This window comes from Narcine bancroftii, chromosome 1 (assembly GCF_036971445.1).
Source record: "Narcine bancroftii isolate sNarBan1 chromosome 1, sNarBan1.hap1, whole genome shotgun sequence".
In the NCBI taxonomy this organism is placed as follows: Eukaryota; Metazoa; Chordata; class Chondrichthyes; order Torpediniformes; family Narcinidae; genus Narcine; species Narcine bancroftii.
In genome coordinates, this window is record NC_091469.1 from 441,142,622 (window position 1) to 441,168,011 (window position 25,390).

The 25,390-nt window shown below is 42.6% G+C and overlaps 1 protein-coding gene across 5 annotated transcripts in view; it reads right to left on the minus strand.

Annotated features, from left to right (window-relative positions):
* Nucleotides 1-25,390, minus strand: part of dync1li1 (dynein, cytoplasmic 1, light intermediate chain 1) — a 91,376-nt gene that overhangs the window by 60,488 nt on the left and 5,498 nt on the right. For 3 of the 5 annotated variants that reach the window (XM_069914404.1, XM_069914401.1, XM_069914402.1), the window contains 2 exons: nucleotides 6,070-6,186; nucleotides 284-514 (listed from right to left, as the gene is read on the minus strand). In XM_069914404.1, coding sequence (XP_069770505.1) covers nucleotides 284-514; nucleotides 6,070-6,112 — 274 coding nt within the window. In that variant the 5' untranslated portion in view covers nucleotides 6,113-6,186. Of the gene's footprint in view, nucleotides 1-283; nucleotides 515-6,069; nucleotides 6,187-23,627; nucleotides 23,762-25,390 lie in introns of all 5 variants that reach the window. The other 2 variants (XM_069914403.1, XM_069914405.1) reach the window with 1 other exon arrangement.

Here is a 25,390-nt window from a genome sequence, read left to right on the forward strand (position 1 = left end):
AAGTAAAAATCCACAATCTCAGATACAGCTTTTTTTTGAACCAATAGAAATTCAAAAATTGCATTTCTTCCCTGGTTTCCAATTTTAATTAAATGGAAGATAGAGTTTTATTAAAACACTTTCTTCTGCCACAGGCTTTGTGTCAATCAAACTAAATAGACATATCTAACTATAAACAAAACAGGTTTATGTGGACAAGCATTAACTTTTAATACAAAATATGAAGATCTCAGTATTCAATCATCACATCCTCTAAATATAACTATGTCCGTACAGTACTTACAACTCTGTTCCATTTCTTTCTTTTCTCCAGTTGGTAGTTTCAATGTCTCAATATGTGCTTGAATAACATTGACCCATTTCTGTAATGAATCCATGATCATCCATGGCCGAGACATGTCCACCACCATCATAAGCAGGATATCTTTCACGTTATCAGCAGTAATTGCAAACTTCAGGAGACCTTTATAGTAAGTGTCTCCATCCAAGATCCAAACATTGCAGTGAGTGTGATCTGTCAATAAGGAGAGATATAAAAAATATAATTTAGACCCCTTACACCTCAACCATATCACAAATTCACCCACAATTTCCAGTGATAGAAATATGTCAGGCAGGGTCTTTTAGTTACAGTACTTAAAAGAAAATCAAACATAAATTAATTTAGCTTTACACCTCCCCCAATTCAGACTTTGTGTTACATTAAATGTATCTTCTTCTAAACACATCAAAGCAAGCCCATCTGAGATGCTCAGAAAAGAAAGAACAGTCAGACGTCTAAAATTATAGGAAACAAGGAAATGGTGTGCCGGCAACCTCAGACAAAAGTAAACTAAATTTGCTTGGTGGTTATTATATATGGAGGCTACTAAACCTAGAATCCTTTTGGACATCACATCTGATGGCACAACAAAATACACAAATATTTGACTCAAACAAATATTACATTCTCTCTCATGTACAAGTCTCCAAATCACAGTGCATCATTCTAGTCACAGATGGAGTAGCAGCAAATAAATATCTTCAGCCTGAAACAACTTCTACCTCCTGGTTGCTGTGTTATCATATTTTGACAACTGTGTCAAAAAGTAATGCAAAGTAAAATCTCAACTATAACTGCACAGCTTTATCTATAATGTCAGCAGCCATGAACCATTTTCAGCTGATGGTAAACAAGGTGGATGGTGGCTGGCAGTGTGATGAGTGAAAAGAAATGGTATATTGCCAAGAGCAATATAACAAGAGCAATATAACAAAGACCCAGAGTGAATAGATACACTGAGGATGTCAAAGGTAATTCTCAAGGCTTGAAGGAGAAGCCATTGCCTAAGATGCTTTGACTGGAATTGCTTAACTTACAGCAGCTCCATTGAGCAGGATAAGGAAGTACACCCCTGGGACGACAGATGTAATTAGAATCCTCAAGGTCTGACCATAAGATAGGAGCATAGTTTTGCCCATCGCTGATGTATTCTTCCCTTTAACCCTATTTCCCTGCTATCTCCCCATAACCTTTGGCACCCTTTCTAATCAAGAAACTATGAACCTTTCTTTAAATTGACCCAATGATGGGCTCCACAGCTGCCTGTGGTAATGAATTCCACAGAATCACCACTCTCTTGGTGTAGAAATTTCCATTCATTCCTGTTCCAAAGGGATGTCCTTTTATTATGAAGCTGTGCCCTCTCAACCTAGATTCTCCCACTGCTGAAAACATCTTCTCCATATCTAATATAACCAGCCCTTTCAATATTCAGCATGCTTCAATGAGATTCCCCCCCCACCCCCCCCAATCCTTCTAAACTTTAGCGAGTATAGGCCCAGAGTTCATACATTTACCCTCTCATCCCCGAGATCATTCATGTAAACATCCCTCTCCAATGCCAGCACATCCTTCCTTGAGCTTGGGGTCTTAAACTGCTCACAATACTTCAAGAGTGGTCTGACCAATACCTTGCTATGCTAAAGCTTCATATCTTTGCCTTCTCAAAATGAATGCTAATCTGTAAATTAACCTTTATGGAATGCTGCACTAAAACTCCCAAGTCCCTTTGGGCCTCTGCTTTCTGAATTTTCTCCCCATTTACAAAATAGTCTATGTCTTTATCCCTTCTCTCAAAGTGCCATACACTTACTTCCTTGCACTATATTACATCTAGCTCTTCTTTCTCCATTTTCCCTACCTGTCCTTCTGCAGACTCCCTGCTTCTTCAACACTTCCCATCCCTCCACCTATCTTTTTATCAACCACAAATGTGGCCACAAAGCAAGTAATTCAATTATCTAAATCCGGGGTGGCCAAACCACAGCTTGCGAGCCACATGCAGCTCTTTGACATGTATGTGCAGCTCACGAAAATATGTTGGCTGTGAAGTGTTTGTGGATATGGCTTGTGATCTGTGATTGTGGCACATGTGGCTGCGATGTAGGCAGTGAATTTACCTTAGCTCTTGACGAATCTAGACATACAAGACAACCCACAACAGGTGGTATTTGTGTGTTATGTTTCCTCTGTTGTAACTGTGAAAGAACAGATGTTAGACTTTGTCGCACTTAAAGAAACAACTCATGATGTTGATTTCTTTTGAAAAATCAGTTTGAAAGAGCTTTAACAAATGCTTATGTTTTCTACTGGATAAACTCGTCAGTGTTGCAACAGATGGAGCATCTACTATGGTGGGAAAAAATACAGGATTAATTGCATTAATCCCAGCTTTCCAGAGTTGCTCCCTGTTCATTGCATTATTCATCATGAGAACCTGGCAGCCAGGTACTTCAGGTATGAAGATGTTATGAAATCTGTCCTTGAAATTGTCAATTTCATATGCTTAAATGGGAAGACTCATCGACAGTTCAAAGCATTTATTGAAAAATCGAGCTTGAAGATAAACCCAGTGATGTCTCGTTCTACTGCAGTGTGAGGCGGCTGTTAACCAACAATGTCTTGTGTAGGTTTGTGAATTTGTTGGAGCATATTATTACTTTTTTTGAACAAAAGATTCATCCTCAACAGGAAACTGAGGAATGGATGCAAGATCTAATGCTCCTTATTGAAATAATGAATCATCTACAAACTCTCAACTTGGCATGCCAAGGGAAGGATAGGATCGTTTCTGAGGTAAAACACAGGATTCTGTTGACACAGTGGTTAAGTGAAAAAACACACAAATGCTGGAGAAACTCTGCAGGTCAAACAGTGCTTTTACGTAGCAAAGATAAAGATACATCACCAACATTTCAGGCCTGAGCCTTTCATCAAGATGTGGGAGAACATGAGAAATGCCCGAACAAAAGGGGAAGGGGGAGGGGAGGTGGTGAGAGTGCGAGATGTTGTGGGTGGGGGATGTGGGGAAAGGACCGATTGAAAGTGGGGGGAGAAGTCTAGGCTAAGTGGAGAGAGAAAGGAAGTAGAAACTGGAATGACTAGTTTAAGGAGGGGGAAGGTGGAAGAAAGGCAAGCTGATTAGTGGAATGCAGTAAACTCAATGTTCATGCCCTAGGGTTGGAGAAATTAACCCTAGGGTTAATTTTTGCCCAGACAAAAAATGAGGTTCTGTTCTTCCAGTCTGGGTGGGGTAGTGTGAAAGGCCATAGACAGACATGTGAGCTTGAGAGCATGACTCAAAATTGAAATGGTTGGGTATGGGGAGGTCGCTTTTGCTGCGGATGGATTAGAAGATTGTTTCAGCCACTTTCCCAATCTCAAAAGGAGAGTAAATACATCCCTTGATATTGAAATGAAAGACCACAAACTGGAAGAATTCAAAAATAAATTACAAGGTCTCCTTGATAATTTCCTAGCCAGGTTTGAAGACTTGCAAAAGCTGAAACCCTGCTTCATCTTTCTTGATGTGATCAATGATGGTTGTCCAATTCTCAGTGCTCTGGTTACAGATTCATCTGCTATAGAACTAATGGAATTACAGGAGGACCTGGATCGAAAGATGATCCATAAATCTTAGTCTACAATCGAGTTCTGGAATCAAGTTCCAGAAATAAAATATTCTGAACTAAAGAAAACCAGTGTGTGACTCATTTCAATTTTCAGCAAAGCATTCTGCTGTGAATTACTACGCACTCTCATGAAGAGATTGTGGAGTCAAAGCATCATTCAATCCTTATAAATCAACATTTGACAGCTAATTAGTACAGCTATGACAACATATCAGTAGAATTTTCAATGACTCACTGCCAAGATGGTCAGTATTTTGAAAGTACGGTATTTGGTATGGGTACGTTTTGATTATTGAAACTGCACAAATTAGCAGTTTAAAAACTACATACATGAACAAATATTATTACAGACATGTGTTTCTTAATACATAAAAGTTTTGTAACAAAATGTGCATATAAGAGTAAAAATGTGAATGTAATATTTTTTCATGTCTTGTGGTTCTCAAACTTCTAAATTTTATCGTATATGGGTCTTGCGTTAAACAAGTTTGGCCACCCTGATCTAAATCATTTACATGCTATGTGAAAAATAGCAGACCCAACTCCAACCCTCGAAGAACACAACTAGGCACCTGCAGCCAGCCTAAGAAGACCCCCTTTATTCCCACTCTGCCTTCTGCCAGTCAGCCAACCTTCTACCCATGCTGATACCTTTCCTGTAATACCATGCACACCTATCTTATTTTATACCCTTGGGTGTGGCACCTTGTAAAAGGCCTTATGAAAATCCAAATAATTAGCATTCATTGACTCTACTTTGTCTGTTTTGCTAGTTATTTACTCAAAGATTTCCAACAGATTTGTCAAGTAATATAAGTCCTGAAGGAAACCATACTGACATTGTTCTTTTTTATCTTGTGCTTTCATGTATCCTGAACCCTCATCCGTAAAAATGGATTCTAGAATCTTGCCTGCAGCTGGTCTATAATTCCTTGTCATTTATCTCTCTCCCTTCTGAAAGAATGGAGAGACTTATGCACTATCCAAACCTCTAGAACCACTATGGAATCTAGTGATTTTTGAAAGATCATCGCTAAAGACTCCACAATCTCTTCATGAGAGTGCGTAGTAATTCACAGCAGAATGCTTTGCTGAAAATTGAGATGAATCACACACTGGTTTTCTTTAGTTCAGTATATTTTATTTCTGGAACTTGCTTGTAGACTAGGATCATCTTCAGATCCAGGTCCTCCTGTAATTCCATTAGTTCTATGGCAGATGAATCTGTAACCAGAGCACCGAGAAATGGACAACCATCATTGAGGTGTAGTGCATCCAACCTAGTGACATCCATCATCAGCCCCTTTGGTTTCCCATGCACCTCTTCTTAATAGCAAATAAACTCCTTTCTGCCCCATAATTCTCGAATTTCTGCCATGTCACCGGTGTCTTCCATAGTAAAGACTGTCACAAAATACCTACTGTATTCAGTTCATTTACCTTTTCTTTGTTCCCCATTATTTCCCCATCATTTTTCAGTGGTCTGATGTCCACCCTTCTCTTTTACTAAAAACTATAGGTGTCCCCTTTTACTGGCAAACTTGACTTCATATTTCATTTTTTCTTCCTTTATTGCCTTTTTAAGTTGCATTCTATTTGCTTTTAAATACTACTCAATCCTCTAGCTTCACAGTAATGTTTGAAAGACTGTATGCCCTCTTTCTTTCATGTTTTCTTTGAGTTTTCTTTTCAGCCACACCTTCCCCTTAGATTGCTTCTTCTTCTTTGGGATGAACCTATCCTGTGACTTCTGAATTATCCCCAGAACTCCTGCCATTGCTGCTCCACAGTCTTTCCTGCTGGGGTCCTCTTCCAATCAATTTTGGCCAGCTCCTCTCTCAATCCACTATAGTTATATGTACTTAATTGTAACATTGATACATCTGACTTAAGCTTCTGCTTCTGAAACTGCAGAGTGAATTCCATTATATTATGATCACTACCTCCCAAGGATTTCTTTCTTATAAGCTCCCTAATCGAGTACGGTTCATTATCCAAAGGGGATGTTATCTCCAGACCACAGGTGTTTACATTTTTATAAAAAGAAAAAATCACCAGTGTTCAAGCACATAATATTAGTGGAAGAAAAAAATGCCACCATGGAATTGTGCTCACCTTCAATATCTTCATCATGAACATCCAGGTACAGGAACTCCATTCCTCGTCCTTTCTTGTAATCATCCACTCCTTGTAGTTTTGCTATTAAAGTAGTTTTACCAGATCCATCTTCGCCTGAAAATGAAACAAGAGTTTGGTGGAAATAAATTAGCCTGAAAATGAAACAAGAGTTTGGTGGAAATAAATTAGCCTGAAAATGAAACAAGAGTTTGGTGGAAATAAATTAGCCTGAAAATGAAACAAGAGTTTGGTGGAAATAAATTAGCCTGAAAATGAAACAAGAGTTTGGTGAAAATAAATTAGCCTACTACCTGAAATCACATAATAAAAATAACCAATACCTCTCTGTCTAGATCACAAAGATAAGCGTATACAGAGCCGTTGTCATACCCACACTCCTGTTCGGCTCCGAATCATGGGTCCTCTACCGGCACCACCTACGGCTCCTAGAACGCTTCCACCAGCGTTGTCTCCGCTCCATCCTCAACATCCATTGGAGCGCTCACACCCCTAACGTCGAGGTACTCGAGATGGCAGAGGTCGACAGCATCGAGTCCACGCTGCTGAAGATCCAGCTGCGCTGGATGGGTCACGTTTCCAGAATGGAGGACCATCGCCTTCCCAAGATCGTATTATATGGCGAGCTCTCCACTGGCCACCGTGACAGAGGTGCACCAAAGAAAAGGTACAAGGACTGCCTAAAGAAATCTCTTGGTGCCTGCCACATTGACCACCGCCAGTGGGCTGATAACGCCTCAAACCGTGCATCTTGGCGCCTCACAGTTTGGCGGGCAGCAGCCTCCTTTGAAGAAGACCGCAGAGCCCACCTCACTGACAAAAGGCAAAGGAGGAAAAACCCAACACCCAACCCCAACCAACCAATTTTCCCTTGCAACCGCTGCAATCGTGTCTGCCTGTCCCGCATCGGACTGGTCAGCCACAAACGAGCCTGCAGCTGACGTGGACTTTTTACCCCCTCCATAAATCTCAAAGCCAAGCCAAAGAAAAGAAGAAGAAGAAGAAAGAGAAGAGATCAGAAAAATGTTACTTCATTTTTTTGAAAAAATGTAACTTCATTTTTCTTTTTGTTAATAACATTGTAATATTCAAATTATCATATCAAATTTTGGCTATTAAAAAAAAGTTCACTTTATAGTGCAGAAATAGTAATTTTCAGCACATTTACCTTGTAGAAACAGTTCTAGAAAGCAATTCTGGAAAAAAAACAGCCAGCTTTAGGCTCCAGATTTTTAAAGAGCAATTAAACCATAATTAAAATGTGTGGGTTCTACAAATGTTAATGTTTCTTCTGGTCAGTTTCATACAGTCGTGTACCTGTAATATCTCTAATACTGGTCAAATATTCTCAGAAGCTTGCAAGCCCTTGCAGCGACGTTCATCTCAGATTTGAAAGGTTTTTTGTGGCTGAAGGCACCTGTGGCTTTTGTTATCTGTGGCTTCAGCTGGTAGTTGTCGTGTTTAGTTTGCAATGTCAATTTATAACACAACAGATGTTTATGTACTCTCTGTTACGATAATTTTGAATTCAAACATATGTATATTTGTAAGTGTACATGCCCTGGTGACTATCAATATCATTAAGCATTTCTATATGGACTTATTAAGAGTTTCCTTTTACTTGACCATTTCAGTGCATAACTCGCACTCAAAGAAATACGCCACTTCACACAATTTAAAGTAGCGATTCCTAAAGTGAGCGCTGCCACCCACTGTGGGCAGTGGAAAAATCCAAGAGGGCGGTGAGGGGAAGGGGGGCGGTCAGGAAAAATGGGGTGTTCTGAACCTTCCAGTCTTGTTATTATTCAGTCTGTTACAAAGTTTAATGAAGAAGCCAGTGGAGTAATTTCTGGCCAGACTTGGGGTGGCAGTAGTGAGAAAAAAAAATGGCGACAAGGCGTCTTCGTGAGAGCTGGTCTCGGTGGCCGCCACGTTGTACTGGCATCACTAAACCCCTACTCAGCACCATTCCCACCACAAACACCCCACAAACTACTCAGTGCCACCACTAACATCCCCACTCAGTGCTGCCACTAACCTCCCCCATCGTGCTCAGTGCTGCCACAAGCCCCCCTCACCCCGCTTAGCACCACCACAAGCCTCCCCATCCCACTCAGTGCCACTACTAGCCCTCCCCAAGCACTTGGGATGTGGCCAAGAGGCCAAGGGGGCAGCAGCCTGAAAAAGTTTGGGAACCACTAATTTAAAGCAACACTGCAAAGAAACATTTACAAAAGGAATGATATGATTTATCCATGGTACTTATGAACTGTACGAACTGTACAAGACTAACATGGTCATTGTAGGGCTGTGAGTGAAGAAGGCCTTTTTGCAAAAGTATCTAAGATTCTAAATACTCAGCTGAGGATCTAAATGATTACAGTAGAGTGGCCATAGACTTTATCAAAACAGCTGTGGATGAGTGTGTCTCCACCAAATTGTTCAGGGTGTTCCCCAACCAGAAGCCCTGGATGAACAATGAAATCCAGAACTAGCTGAGAGCCAGATCACAGGCATTTAAGTCTGGAGATCCAGATCAGTACAAAAGGAGCAGGTATGACCTGCGAAAGCTATCTCCCAGGCAAAGTAGAGATTCCAGATCAAAATGGAAACAAGACACCCAACACATGTGGCAAGGCCTAAATGCTATAACCTTATACAAAACCAAATCCGCTGAAGTAGAAGACAGCAAAGCTTTGCTCCCAGAGGAACTCAATGCCTTTGTAGCGGTTGCTCCCAGCAGTGCTAACGAAATGAAGCCCATCCACACAGCATGAGGGTGAACCAGTAACTAAACTTTATTTGAATTTCTCGCACCACTTTAAGGGGATGACCCACTTCCTGTCTGGGCCGGACTCGTCTAAGGGAGTGACGTCAGCATGTTGCGGAGTCAATGCCTGCCCAGCAACGCACAACCAGGAAGTGACGACATCTCCCAGGCAATGTGTGTTGCCAAGCGCAGGCTTCTCCTGAGAAGGGAAAGAGGGCCCGCGCCATCTTGTCTCAACCAACTGGGGCAGCGTTTCAGCCCATCTAACTGTGCGGTTGCTTGGCCCGCTACCCCCCTCCCCCCCAGAATCACTGCTACCCTTTGAGCAAGTCACAGTACCATCTTGAGGCAGGCAAACTATGTGTCTGACCGGGGAATCTGGGACAGGCTGGCCTAAGTCAAAATGTGCTGCCTTGAGGTGGTCAATGGTAAACACGTCCTGCCACCCACCAATGTCCAGGGTGAAAACGACATTGCTGTGCTACAATCCCTTGAATGGGCCTTTATAGGGGCATTGCAGGTGTTCCTTGCTGTCCTTTACGAATGAAAATGAAGTTGGTGGACTGCAGATGCACAGGGACGTGGCAGGGTGGAGAGCTGTGTCAGGAAGGTGGCAGAGGTTTTGGCTTACCCATTTGTTCCCTCAAGTGCTGGAGGACATCCAAGGCATTGGGTTTTGAGCCAGGGATGTTGAAGTGAATGTCCCCTGGGATGTAAATGGGGGGCTGTACACTATCTCGGCGGATGCACTGGCAGGTCTTCTTTAGGTACTGTGCGAATTCCTAACAGCACCCATGGGAGTTCGTTCATCCAATTCGGGCCTCGTAGTCGGGCTTTCCGGGCTGATTTCAGATGGTGGTGAAAACGTTCAATGAGTCCATTTGCCTGAGGATGGTAGGACACGGTGCAGTGTAACTGGCTGCCACAGAACTTGGCTAGGTTGGATCAGAGAGAGGACGTGAACTGGGCCCCTTAGTGATGTGGGTCAGGATGCCAAAGTGAGTGACCCAGTTGGACAAGAAAGCTCTGGCGCAAGTCTCTGTGTTGCACGTGGGCAGGGGTATCGCTTCTGGCCAATAGGTAAAACGGGCGATTACTGTGAATAAACACCATGTACCTTGGCTCACGGGGAGCAGGCTAACGATGTCCACGTGTACATGGTCAAATTGGCATTGCACCAGGTCAAAACTCTTGGGAGGGGCCTTGATGCGTCTATTCACTTTGGGTGCATTGGCAGTCCAAGCAAGTCCTAACCCATAGTGTTACATCAGAAGAAGTGGATCTTATGGAAGGATGCGACAGTCCGTGAATTTGGTTGAACACCCACTGTCACCAGGTTGTGGGTAGGATGGGTCTGGGAAAGCCTATGCACATGTTGCACAGTAAAGTCAGGCTCCCCGGTGAAGGACAGAAATCACTAACCTTTAGGCTGCTGATGACAGTCTGGTAGGCCTGGTCATCAATATCCTCCGCTTGGTCTTCAGTCAGTTGAGCAACATCGAGTCCTCCTGAAATAGCGGAGATGGCTGGTCTGGACAAATGTAGGAGAGGTGTCGTTGTTGCCTCACTGACCATGGGACTGAGAACTTGCTGAATGCATGAGTGAGTTGCTTGAGGTCTGTGTAGGCGATGAAAACCCTTCCTTCTAACTCATACCGGAAATGTCGTATTGCCAGGTTCAGGCCCAATTGCTCATGGTCGAATGCACTGTATCTGAATTTTGGTGGTCTGGAGATGTTTCCTGAAGAAGGCCAGGGGGCCGCACTGTTCAACAACCCACTGCTCAAGTACCACGCCAACCGCTCTGTCCAATGCGTCTGTTCTAAATGCCGACAGGAGGAAGAATCAGTATGAGCCAAAGATGCGGCCTCTGGTAGTGCCATTTTAGTTGCCTGGAATGCTTCAACGGTTTCGCGTGCCCACTGGAGCACCTTGTCAGCAAATTTGATGAGGTTGAATAGAGGTTGCATGAGGGTGGCTACTCCCAGGAGGAAACGGTGATAAAAGTTCACCATCCCTAGGAATTTTTGTGGCCCTTTGATCGTGCTCAGCCTGGGTAAATTGCTGGATGGCCCTCTTGCAGGTGATAATGGTGTCCAAGGAAATCAATTGTTTCTAGGCCAAATTGGCACATAGCTGTGCTCACAGTGAGTTCAAACTCCTGAAACCTGTCGAAAAGGCGAGCCAGGTGCATCCTGTGTATGCTGGCTTCGGGGCTAGAGATGACAATTTCATCCAGATAGACGAAGATGAAACCGAGGTCCCTGCCAACCATGTCCATGATACACTGAAACATCTGAGCTGCATTCTTTCATCCAAAAGGCATCTAGAGGAACTCTAAAAGGCAGAAAGGTGTAATAAAGGCCATTTTTGGGATGTAGTTAGGATGCACCAGAATCTGATAGTACCCCTTGACTAGGTCCACCTTTGAAAAAAATCCGGCAACCCTGGAGCCTTGTAGCGAAGTCCTGGATGTGTGGGATGAGGTATCTATCTGGGACTGAGTCGTCTGTAGTCACCACACAGACGTCAACTGCCAGAGTGCTTCCAGACCATGTGCAGCAGGGACGCCCAGGGGTTATTTGAACAGCAGATGATACCCAACTCCTTCATGACAGCAAACTCGGTCTTGGCTTGGAGGAGTTTGTCCTGTGGGAGGTGCCGTGCCTGTGCATACACTGGTGGTCCGGTAGTGCTCCACTCCATGTGCTGGTTTAGCATTGTGGAAATTAGGCACCAACAGTGATGGATACTTGGCCAGTAAAAGGGAATATTCGTTGCAGTGCAGAGCATGAAAAGGAATGTTGCCATAGTGTGAGGGGATATGACTAGAACATGATAGCATTGACCAAGTGGCATCTGTTCATGCCTGGAGGAAATTGGCTCCGAGTAGGGCTTGCCCAACAGACACAATTGTACACTTCCAATGGAAAACAGTTCCCGTGGCATGGATTGTGACCAGATGAGAGGAGCCGTTGAATGCCTGTAGAGGAAGGACCTTGGAATTGTGGTTGAGCTTAAAGTATGTCAGCAGGATGAGGCTTATCTCTGCATCGTGTCGACTAGGAAATCCCTCTTTGTCCGCTAGTCCCTTAGGTAAAGCCCTTTATGTGTGCAAACCGCCGAGGCCACTATCAGCTGCCGACCTGTAATTCCAGTCGCAGCGCTCAACTTGGTGTTGGAGTACAAGCATGGAGGGACACACTGTCGGACGCTGCAGCCTCATATGCGGAGGTAGAAACAGTAATCGCTCTGTTTGTCTGAGCGCTTGTAACGTTAAGGTTGGACTGTGGCTACTGCTGGCGGACCCAGCTGTGGGAGGGGGGGTGTGGCAGGAGGCACAGACAATGTAGATTGGTTGAATATGTATTGAGCTCTGCTACGGGATGCGGAAAAGTCTGTCTGCTTCCTTGGCTACTAGGTATGGGGCGCTGAAATCCATGTCTGATAATGCTGAGGAAACTTGCACTGATAGTTTGGAGAGGGACAGGGCCTCGAACAAGAAACAGTTTGCGTGGCAATTCGGTAAACCCACCATTTCGTGCATGAGCTCGGAGGAGTTTCTATTGCCCAGGCCTTGCATATTCAGGATGTGAACAGCGCCCTCGTGCCAGCTGAGTTCCAGGGAATTGGAAGAGGAAACGCCAGAATTGTTCATACTTGTGCTCCTTAGGAGGATTTTCCACGAAGGAGCTTATTTTGGCTGCGGTAGCGGCATCCCTGGCGCGGACGTCCCAGAACTTGGCATCCTCCGAGACAATGCCTCTGACCTGGAACTGTGACTCAGCCAGTTGCAACTGGCCCAGAAGTGCAGTAAATGCACGCCCACAGTGTTGGTCACAGCTGTTGCAAATGTAGCGGTAGCAGAATCCTGCATTTTGTCATGTTCGAGATGGGTTTCAAAGACATTGGAAATGTCGGGGTCACCAGTGTAGCGGCTCCTCCCAGCTGCACTACCGAAACTGGCTGCTTTAAGGGAATGACCCACTTCCTGTCTGGGGCACTCTGGTCTAAGGGAGTGACGTCAGCGCGCTGCAGAGTCACTGCCTACCCAGCGATGCACAACTAGGAAGTGGCAACATCTCCCAAGCAATGCGTGTCACCAAACATGGTCTTCTCCTAGGAAGGGAATGGAGGCCCACACCATCTTGTCTCAACTGACTGGGGCAGCGATTCGGCCTGTCTAACTGTGCAGTCGCTTGGCCCATTACACCCCTCCACACCCCCTACTTCCCCTGATTAACTCATCTTGTCCGTATCTGAGGATGAAGTGCATGCTGCCTTCAGGAGAGTGATCTGAGGTGTATTGACGTTGATCAATAAAATAGTTCCTTAAGGGCTAAGGGAGGTGTTTGTCTGTGACACGTTTCTTGAAAGAATTGGTAATGAGGCCCCAAAGAATTTTCTTAAACAGACTTTATTAAGAAACACAAAAGGGCTAATGTCTGTAGGTTGCTTCGAATGACCAGATCCTTTTAAATTTGTCAATACCTTCACTTCAGACTTCATAGCAACAAGTTTTGATTTCAGATCCAATTGTTCCCTTTTTCTCCTTAGTTCCAAATGCTGCTTCTTAGCTGCTCCTCTAAGGCATATTTCTCATCAAGCACATTTTGTGGTGCTTGAAGAGCAACCAACTCAGCTTGAGACTTTATATAATGGGATGAAGCATGGGAAGCGCTGGAGCCCACTTTGGAACTTCTCTTGCTTCTCCTTTTTCCAGCATTTGACGCACTGTCTTCTGGATTTACTTCTGGTATATCAGTTGTTGCCCGGAAATCTGACTCCTTTCCGAATTCAAATTGTACATTCTCTTTCCTTTTGTCCTCTTCGCCAGCATTTTCTGACACATCTTTAGCCATTTCTGTACCACTGACACTAGAATCAGCTGACGTCATCTGCAGTGTTTTTGCGGAGTCTTTACTTTCATCAACCAAAGCTGCCTCTTCCTCTTCTTTAATTGCCAGCTTCAGTCCAGCGATGAGAGCACTTTTGTCACCTGTTGTATCTTGCATTCAGGTTTGGTGCATTCCTTTCATAAGATCTGCCTTCTTCTAGGTTTTGAGACGTTATGATGTAGCAGAGACTCCTAAAGCACCAGTGGCTATTTTGCCTGTATCCATCTTGATGCCGAGTTCCCAGCACAGAAACACAAGCAAAATGCACTGTTATCAGCAAGAAAAACTCCACTGTGGCATCCTTAATTTACATCACTAATTTGCAAGAAATGTCTTTACCAACATGTCAACAAAATCCTCTTCTAACAGATTAGAAGTTTCAAACTTTTTCTGGCCACTATAAGGGCTGATGGATGTGGATTACAAACTGCAAAACAACTCCACATTTTTAAGACACCCGCCATACTATTATCAATACAATTCAATTTCCCCTTACAGCAGTCCAAATGTTCCTATAAAAATTTCTGCCGACTAATTGTAGGGACTTCAGTCAACAAAGTGGTTGTTTGGAGGCTAAGTGGCGTTTGTCTGTGGCATGTTTCTTGAATGAATCAGTAACCAAGCTGAAGTAAATTTTCTTTATTAACAAACACAAAAGAGCTAACATCTGTAGAATTGTTTAGTATCAATAACAAAAAATCTATCGTAGAAGAAAATAACGTTCTAGCAAAATACTGATTAATCATAACATGTAACATGTAACATTCCAACATCCGTGTAACGGGCGACAGAAATTATCGACACCTAATCCACCATCCTCGGATTGCCCAACTGATGATGGGAGCTAGTGAACCTCCTTTTTGATGTGCACAAACCACCACAGATGCTCATTGAAGAATGCGCTGGCCCTAGCTCCAACCACCTGTGTGCCAACCCTCGCCCATGCAGCAATGGGAAGAACCCTACGGACCCCTGGATGCCTGCAGCCAAACAACAGGTAAGAAGCAAGCCTTTGGCTCTTACAAGAGGAGCATCCAGCCCAGATGGAGTACTGAGTATTAAAAATCTGTGTTGACCAATTTAACAATGTATTCACGATATCTTTAATATCTCACTCCATCAGGGTATGTTACCCACCTGTTTCAAACAGGCGCCAATCATACCAGTGCCCAATAAAGGTGTAGTAACCTACCTTAAAGACAACCGATAGTAGCACTGCCATCAACAGTGATGAAATGTTTTGAAAGGCTGGTGTTGAAGCATATTAGCTCCTGTCTGAACAGTTATATGGATACCTTCTAGTTCACCTATCGTAGCAACAGGTCTACAGCAGATACCACCTCACTGGCTCTTCACAAAGCACTGCAAACCTGGACAGCAAAGATGCATTCATCAAGATGCTCTTACTTATCAACTACAGTTTTGCATTTAACACCATCATCCCCTCAAAGCTGATCAGCAAAATCCAAGACCTGGGACTCAACACCCCACTGTGTAATTCAATCATGGATATCCTTACCTCCAGACCACAATCAATGAAGACTGGTAAGGACATCTCCTCCACAATCTCCATCAGTACCACCGTATCACAAGGCTGTGTTCTTAGCCCCCTGCTCTACTCACTTTACACCTATGATTGTGTGGCTCGGCATGACAATAACACTATCTACGAATTTGTTGACAATACCACAGTAGAAAGGTGAAGAATCAAATTACAGGAGAGAAATTGAAAATCTAGCTGAATGGTGCACCAACAACAACCTTGAGTCAATGTCACCAAAACTAAGGAGCTGATTGATGACAAGAAGGGAAAGCCAGAGGTGTAGCGGCAGCTACCCTGCTCCTGAAAGAACACACACAACCAGACGGGTTGAGCTCAATGAGCAGACTAGTTTATTGCAGGCTGCTGGGCTGTACTTATACTCCCAGCCGGGACCTGGTCGAAACCTGCACTGGAGGGCGTTGACGTCACCCGGGCGTCACGTGGTCCCCCAGCGCAGGCTTCTGAGCTCCGTACTGGGAGGCAGGGAACATCCCCGACAGCGCCATTTTGGCCAGCTGCCCCGCCACACAGACCCCCCCCCAGAACTGGCACCAATGTCCTTTTTCGCCAGGCAGCCTCGCTTCTTGGGCTGGGCTATGACCATGGGCTCAGTGGAATCAAGGTGCGCTGGTTTCAGCCTGTCCACGGTAAAAAGCTCCCCCGCCGCCAATGTCCAGCGTCAACGTGGATCCTTTGCCATTGTGAGCGTCTGGGAGCGGCCAGTGATCGGTGAAGATGGTAAAAGCCCTCCCCTCCAAAAAATAGCGGAACTGCCGCAGTGCCAGGTACATGCCCAGTAACTCGCAGTCGAAGGCATTTTACTTGCGTTCCAGCGGGTGGAGTAGGCGGCTGAAGAATGCCAGCGGCTTCCAATGTCCATTCACCTGCTGCTCCAGGACAGCAGGTGGGTGCTGAACGAGGTGCAGCACGTGTCTGGTGGTGGCCTGGTCCAGGCCAGTGACCACATGGTAGAATTTGGTAGTGTCAGACGAAATCTGGCGGAGGTGAAACTGAGCCTCCGCGTGGCTTACAAGCGGGGCCGGTTCGCCTGCCTAGTGGTGAGCCACCACAGTGGTATACAATCCAGTGATCATTGGGGGAATCAGGAAGAGCGGGTGAGCAAATTTAAGTTCTTGGGAGTCACCATCTCGAAGGGTCTTTCCTGCACCCAACACACCATGAAAAAAGCACGTCAGCACCTCTACTTTTCTCAAGAGTTTGCAGTTTGATATGATACCAGAAACTGGCAAATTTCTACAGATGTGTGGTGAAAGTGTGCTGACTGGCTGCATCATGGTCTGGTGCAGGGATACCAATAAGCCTGAGCATAAATCCCTCCAAAAGCTAGTGGACACAGCCCAGGACATCAGAGGCAAAACCCTTTCCACAATTGAGAACACCGTTGGGGAATACTGCTGTCGGAGAGCAGTAGCCCTCGTCAAGGATCCACATCACCCAGCACATGCTCTGTTTCATTGCTTCCATCAGGAAAGAGATATAGGTGCCATGAGACTCGCATCACCAGGTTCAGGAAAAGCTGCTACCCCTCCACCATCAGACTCCTCAACAAAAAAAAACCTCAATCAGGGACTTATTTAACGACTTTTATTTGTGCATTTCATTAATTTTTAAAATTCTCTCTGCATTGCACAGTTTGTTTATATTCATTAATTGTTTACTTGTCTTTATTTGTTTACATGTATATATTGTGTAGTTTTTGTTTGCACTACTCACAGGAAAAAGAATCTCAGGGTTGCTTGTGATGTCATGTATGTTTCCTGACAATAAATCTGAATCTGAAAATGTGCCTTGACCAAGGATCACAAGAGAAAAAACAAAAAGCAGAACCACAGAAGGAATGGAAGGACTGGAATAAGAATTGCTGGGTATGTTAGGCTCTGAAGGATATAAAATGAAATTGTGTGACATGTAGACAGTTTAGTGTTATAACAGTTTAGAGTCACATAACTAAAGTGGGTTGTTCAAAGACACAGGACATCTGAAAAAAATTATAAGATTCAGCAATTTAAGATGAGGCCATCAAGTCAAATTGGCACCAACAATCGCTGGGAAAGGTACTGGCTTCAGATTTTGCTTGATCAAAGGATATAAAAAGGGGCTAGGTACTTTACCTTAGTCTTAGAATTGTATGGCTAACAGGCTGACAAGAAAGAGGGAGGGAGGAGAGAGGCAACAGAAGAAAAGACTGCAAAACTGGGGACCCCCTAACATTGCATTGGAGTGGTTGACAAGTATTTTCCTTCTGCATTTTATTGAACCATTTGCTGAGTAGTTTTTCATAATCTTTGTAAAATTACAATAAAGTAGGTTTTTAATCTTCAACATTTGTATACAGTTTCCTAGATCAGAAAAGAACAAGGAACGAATTTTAAACTATTTTCACTACAAACTCCAATTAGGATTTCATAAAGTATCCCATCTTTATGCTATCTAAACTACTAGACTCTGCATGAGGTAAAGGATTGACAATGTTTTAATACACTGTATATGGTGGTCATGATGTAGTTTTGTCTACACCAGAAGAAAATGTCAATTATGTGGCCAGTTTAAAGAACGTTTGTGTTCAGTCCACACAGGCAACTTGAACTCCCTGTAACCAACTACTTTAATTCTCCACACATTACCACTCTAACTTCTCTGTCTTTGGCTTCCTATGTTGCCCCAATAATCCTCAATGCAAGCTTGAAGAAAAGTGTCTCATCTTCCTTTTGGGTATAAGTGAATTTAATAACTTCAGGTAACTACTTTATTTCTTCTCTCTCTGACTGCAGCTTCAACATTTTTTTCTTTCCTGCCTCTTCCAGATTTTAAAGTAAATATTACCTGAACAACTTTGGACTAAGACAGGAGCAGAATGAGACCATTCAGTCCATCAGGTTTTCTCCGCCATTCAAATCATAGTTATTGTGCGTTTTTTCTTTCAATCCCATTCTCCTACCTTCTCCCCATAACGTTGATGTTTTTACCATTCAAGAACCTATCAACCTCTGCTTTAACTATATTAAATGACTTGGCCTCCACAGCCATCAGTGACAAAAAAATTCACATATTCACCAGGTAGGAAAAAAAATCCTCGCTATCCATTCTAAAGAGGGGTCCTTTTATTCTTCAGAATCAGAATTTATTGTCACAGACAAGTCATAAAATTTGGTGTTTTGCAGAATAATAGTGGAAACATTCATATTATAACCATCTTTCAACATAATGATAAATAAATAAAAAATAAAATTGTAGTGCACAAAAAGTCAAGCAGTGTCTTGGAATCATCGATTATACAGGAAACTGATGGCAGTGGGGAAGGAGGTGTCCTTGTGCTGTTGAGTGCTCCTCTTTAGGCTCTTCTACCTTTTTCCTGATGATTCTGAGGTTATGTCCTCTATTCCTAGACTTACCAACTACTGGAAACAACAAATCTAAACTCCATCACAGATATTTTCCTGTTCTCTACACCCGTCTTCTGAAGCTCAATGCTGCTGTTTTCTCATTTTCCCAATTTGGATGAAAGGCCCTTTTATCCAAAACATTAGTGTTATTTCTGATTCCATTGATGCTGCTTGATCTGTCAAGTGCTTCCAACATTGTTTGTCTTGTTTTAGTTTCTCAGCCATCATTTTTTTGCTGCAATTAATAAAGGGCCACTTGTGTCTCTCGAATTAAGATCAACTCTAGGACAGGAAAGATCAAAAACTGGAAAACAAAGCCTATTATTTTCAAAGTGAAACATGAAAGTCTGTAGATGTTGTGATTGTGGTAAAAAAAAATACACCAAAATGCTGGAGGAACTCAGCCGGTCTTGTAGCATCCAGAGATAAAGGTACTGCATACTGTCAATGTTTCGGGCCTTTTTTTCAAGGAATAAGCAAAGAATACGCCAAGAACAGGAAATCTCTATTCTTAGAGATAGTGCTGGCTGAAGGAGGAATAAAGACCAACATAAGGTGTTAATTAGATATATGGGAAGAGATGAGAATTGATTTTGTCTGCGTGAAAGGAAACAGAGGGAAAAGGAAGAGAATCAGAGCTGGGGAAAGAAGTGGGGGAAGGGGGTCAAAACTAAAGAGAGAAATCAAGGTTAATGTCATCTGATCGCAGCGTGCGCAGACAGAAGACGAGGTGTTGTTCCTCCAATTTTCAGGTGGTCTGTCATGTATTATAAATACATGAGACCATGGGCAGACATATCAGCAAGGGAATGGGATGGGAAATGAAATGTGAAACAGGTGAAGCAACATTTCACTTGTGACCCCAAATGGTCCTTCCAAGTGAAGCCACATTTCACTTATGAATCGGCAGGGATTATCTACTGCATTCAGTACTTCCTTTGAGGCTTCCTCTACAAAGGAGAGACAATAGATCATTTTGTTGAGCATCTCAGCTCTGTCTGCCGCAATAGCATGGATCTTCCAGTGGCCACCCATTTCAATTCCCCATCTCATTCCCTTGCTGACATGTCTGTCCCTGATCTCATGCACTGCCACTCTGAGACCACCCACAAATTGTAGGAACAACACCTCATCTTCCATCTGGGCACTTTCCCCCCCATTAACAGCAACTTCTCTTGCATTTGTTAAACCCCCCCCCCCCCCCCACCACTTCTTCCCCCTTCGCCTTCCCCCTAGCTCTGTCTCTCACCCTTTTCTGTCTCCTTTCACACAGACAAAATCAATTCTCACCTCTCTCATTGTATCCAATTAACACCTTTTGTAGGTCTGGACTCCTTTCCCGTCAACATTGTCGCTATTCTGAAATTTCTTGTTTTTTTTTTTGTTTATTCTTTGCTTAGGCCCAAAATGTCAGCATTCAACCTTTTATATGGGATTCTGAATACCAGCAACCTCCAAAAACTACCACTTTAATCGATACACCCGACTGCCTTGCCCCTGCTTTACGTTCCACCTCCCGCCCCAGCCATCCGTTGCTGCCCTCCTGGATTCCCTCTCTGCCATCTATCAGTTGCCACCCCCCAACCCATTCCCAGCCGTCCATCAGTTTCCCCCCACCACCAGTCAGTCACCTCCCCCTTGCCCCTGACCGTAGGTCCCCTCCCCCCATTCTAACTACTAACACACCAGCAAGGGTACAGTCCTTCCAAACCCAGTGTTCACTCACAGCAGCAGCTGGCGATGGCTCAATGCGGGAGCAATGGGTGTCTTCATTACCCATAATTCCCCGTGCAACTGGAATCGCTCTGCAAACGCCAGCCGAATGCTTCTCTCCCACCGAGTGCTCAGTGCCGAGAATCACCTTTCCACCGAGGTAAGAGAGGGCAGAGACGGTGCTCTGAACCAGTTTTATTTTGAAGTTTTACTTTTAAAATTAATAAAAAGACATGCTAGTGATATTATGGTCTTTTATTTATCTAAATTCATTTAACACCTCGTGCCCCTTGTTTTGTGCAATTTTGAGCGATTTTGAAACATCACATTTGCTTTAAGGGACTGTCATTTAAAAATTATTCCAAATTCCAAAATATTCCGAACAATGGCAGATGTCTGGTCTCGACGATCCTGAATATCTTTATCTCTATGAACGCTCCAAGACTGGCTAAGTTCCTCCTGCATTTCAGTGTGTTTTTATTATTATTTTCAAAGCAAAAGATCATAAAATCCATAAAGCTTACACAATCTACAGTCAGTCCCCGGGTTAAAAACGAGTTCCGTTACCTAGGTCTGTCTTTAACTCAAATTTGTAATTAAGTTGGAACAAGTACAAACTGTCTTTATTTAGCATTAGTTAGTCAAATGTTTATCTTAGTATATTGCATATATAGTACATATTTTACCTTTTAATGCATGCAAAACACTTAAGAAACACTTCTAAATACATTACATCTTAAACATAATAATATAATGCATCATTGGATGATGTAGGAGACGATGGAGAGATGGCTACTGTTGGAGAGGACGGAACTGATGCTGGAGAGTCAGGATTTGATTTTTGCCTCGTGAAACTTGGAGGTGGAATCAGCTGCAAAGAAGCATCTGTTTATTTCAGGCTGCCTTTAACCCAAGGAGGCAATAAAGAGTTATCAAACTGTTGGTTCATGAGTCACTTATAAACCAGATGAGATAACGCATTAATGCATTCTAAGTAAGTTCAGTGCAATGGAAAACTGCACTGTTCAAAGCATTATAACAATGAATTTTAACATAATACGTTCTAATGCTTTAAAAGGGATATATAAATTTTATCTTTATTGGTAATAAGTGAACACTTTATTTAAGAAAATATTTGTCTAATGTAGCTTACTCCTAATCTGATGTTCAACAGTTTGGAAACTTGCTGGTCTGCCCCTAAAGCAAACCCAGAGGTTCCCTTGCATACAAACTGGAGTGGTTCAGTGGTTTTGAAACTCAATGGCCTGCCACATCTGAGCAGAAATGGAAAACAAAAGATTCTCATCAGTGTAAGGCAGCGTGCAGAGAACTCAATCACAGCGGGGACAGCAATAACTTTTCAACACAGCCACTCAAGTCTATCCCCACAGCTCAGCGCTTATATTTCAATCACGCTCAAAACTGAAATTGATGGCATTTTACTTCTGGCCAGGTTGTTGGTTAGTAAGTACAAGTTGTTTGTAAATCGGATGTTTTTAACCCTGGAACTACCTGTACTTTAATTTGCTTTTATTTTTAAGGTCATTGGTCACAAGTAGACAAAACAAATTTGAAAGTCTGTTGATCACGGTGCATAGAAAATAATGATAGAAATTTGAACTTTTCTGCAAATAGCAATTGATATTTGTTCATTTCAAATCTGAAATTGATAGATTCTTTCTGACAAGTTAAGGAATATGGGGAAAAGGTGCGCATGTAGAATTCAGATTATCACGAGTTGAGATACTCAAAATAGTCTATTCCTACCTGCCTGATAAATTATGACTTTATGCTGACATCATAATATTTTCAAGCTTTTGTACATAATTTTAGCCTATGTAACTGGCACACAATGATAATACATTGTCTATGATACAGAAAACAAAAAAGTACAAACTAAAAATTATTTTGGAGCTAATTAGTTGACTTAGACAAACGGATTATAAACCTTGATACAAGAGCTAATGGACTGGAACCAATTTCTTTTAGGAAATGATACAAGATACCATATTCAAAATAGTTTTGTTGTTCATTTAGCACTGGAATTGGAGTAGGCTTGGATCAATGCACACTATAAAATACTGAATAGCTACAAATCCATACTGCAGGAAATTGGACTAACCCATGAAGATGTACTAAAAGTAATCAGGTGATTGCCAGCACCAGCTTGGCTCTACCCTGATTTGTTGGGTAATTGAGATCACATTGTTGTAAAGTTATTGATTTCCCTAGCGTGAAAGAAGTGACATGCTTAGAGATGTGCATGTTCTTATGAGGACTCCAGAGAACCACTGTGACCTTGGTAAGTTGTTTGGAGAGAAGATTTTCAGATCTTAAAAGTACCTCCTCCTAAAGACCAACTGCACAAAGAGGAGCCATGGAAGTAAGGGACAATGCAGTGATACAATGCTAACATTTATATGCATGGCCATCCTTCCAGATTTCCCTCTTCCCACCACCCCCCCCCCCCCCCAAAATCTCATTGTTTTGATAGAATCCCATAAAGAGGCCGGTGACTATTGCAAGGTGCAGAGAAGTCAGTGAGGAGCTCAGTGGTGCAGAAACAAAATGTCTGCAATGATAGAACAATAGTAAATTGTTATAAATATTATCACAACTGGGAGTATGTCTCATGTATTATGATCAAAATGAAGACTAATTCTCAATGAGGATTTCAGAGGCTTGCACCACCCATACCCTAATTAGGAGATCCAATTTCATTTGGAAGGCCTATAATGACACAACTCCTGTTCTTGTGTGTCAAACACTGTGGTGGCTGGTCTAACTGTGATTTCACTTGGAAATGTTCAGTAATGCTCCAAGTAAAATTGATTTTAGATTGCATAGCACTGAAGTGTACTGAAGCTGTCAATCTAAAACAATAATTCTGATTCACTGAAGCAGCTGGATCCAGTAGCAGGCTCCAGTATTTCATAAGTGCCAAGCTTTATGTAAACTTTTAAAAATAAATCAACAAAGTACTCTACTGTCCAATACTTCCATTGGCAATTTTGCAACTCAGGCTTTTAGAACCCTTTATGGTCACTTATTCCCCGCCTTCTAGTGTGAAATACATATTATTTACTTATACATAAAAAAGCACTTATATTAAAAGTGCCCAGGAATATAAAAGGTTGCAGAAAATTTCAAAATTCCTTGATCATCGGGTAGTAGTACAGAACATGTAATATTACACAAAATTACCATACCTTCTGCCTTCCGTAAGGCAAAGAGTTGCCATTAGTGTCATACAGCGCCCCTTACAGTAAGAGAAAAAGAGAAGCTAAAGAGTCATCGAGTCTCCATGGATCCACCTCCAGCACTCCCACAGACACAGGACTTGCTGTCAAATAATAATTTTCAAACAGAAGTCTTTTCAATTTGGAATGAATGCTAAAGTTTCAAGTTAAAAATTCTCTTTTTCAACTGATCATTACTATAAAACTATAGCTAAAACATTCTTCTCTCATGAGCAGTTTGGATTTGGGAGGGATGAAATGGTATATCATTGCAATGAAGGTGCCACACGATGTCAACTCCTTCTAGCATACTCTGGTACTAATTTAAGTGCAATATTATTAAGGAAGATGGAATTGTTTCTAACAATGGAAGTATACCACATCTCACATGATGTGTAATTGAGATGTATTTGAAATTTGAAACCATCTTTGGAATCTATTAGTGATCTTCCATAAAGTTTTTTTTATGGCAATGATGATGGTGTGACTACAGTGGGGCCAGTTACTTATACTCACACCTCCAATTCCCCACTGGCTTGGATCACAAGGTTGAATTTACCCACCAAAAGTGCCCTGCACAAGAATGTGAGACAATGGACTGCACCACACCGTTTAAACTTCTAGAATCTTTATAAACCACCCAGATATTCAGAAACCTTCTATAGCTATTAAAAATGAAACCAACAACAAATTTAGAAAGTTTTAAAAAAAGCCTAAACTTCAAAATACTCCTTCAAAAACATAATTAAAAGGTAACATTTCTTATGAGGACTCCAGAAAACCACTGTGACCTTGGTAATTTGTTTGGAGAGAAGATTTTCAGTGCAAAATCTCCACTGAAATGAATCAAACTGTGGATCCAGAAGTAGGTCCAACCTGTTGTAGATTCCATCAGTTCAATAAGTTCTAAGAACTGAAGAACCTTAATTGTGCTCTGCAGTGGAGAACACTGCCAAATTCACAACTGGAATCTATTAGTAATCTCAGAATGGGTGTGCTCAGAAGTCAAAATTTATGGGGCAAATACACGGAGTGAAAGATCTATACAATTTAGTGGCTTGGTGTCAGGACAATAACCACTCCATCAATATCATCAAAGCGAAGGAGCTGCCCATCGACTTCAAGAAGTGGGATGGAGCATTGGCCCTGCCCATATCAATTGCTCTAAGATGGAGAGTTTCAGGACTTTAGGCATAAATATCTCCAACAATTTGACCTGGTCCAACCAATTTAGGCCTACAACCAAGAAAGCACACCAACACCCCTATTTTCAAAGCCTAAAGAAATTCAGCATGCCCTCAGTATTTTTCCAATTTTTTGGAGATTCATCATAGAATGTATAAAATGAATCACATCAGAACAAAGTAACCTGCCTCAATAACCATCAGCCAGTGACGTATGTTTATCATGAGGAAAAGCTTTGCAAAGATGGTTATAAAGCAAATCAACGACTGTCTCAGGAATTACCTGGACCCACTTCAATTTGCATATTGTCACAACAAATCAACAGTGGCTGCCATCTAACTGGCCCCGTAGGTGTTCGATCATCTGGCCCCGTAGGTGTTCGATCATCTGGCCCCGTAGGTGTTCGATCATCTGGCCCCGTAGGTGTTCGATCATCTGGATCACTAGAACACCTGCCTCACATTGTTTATCATCATCTATAGCTCAGTATTTAACACAATCATACCAACAAATCTGATAATCAAACTCAGATATCTGGGACTCCGTTC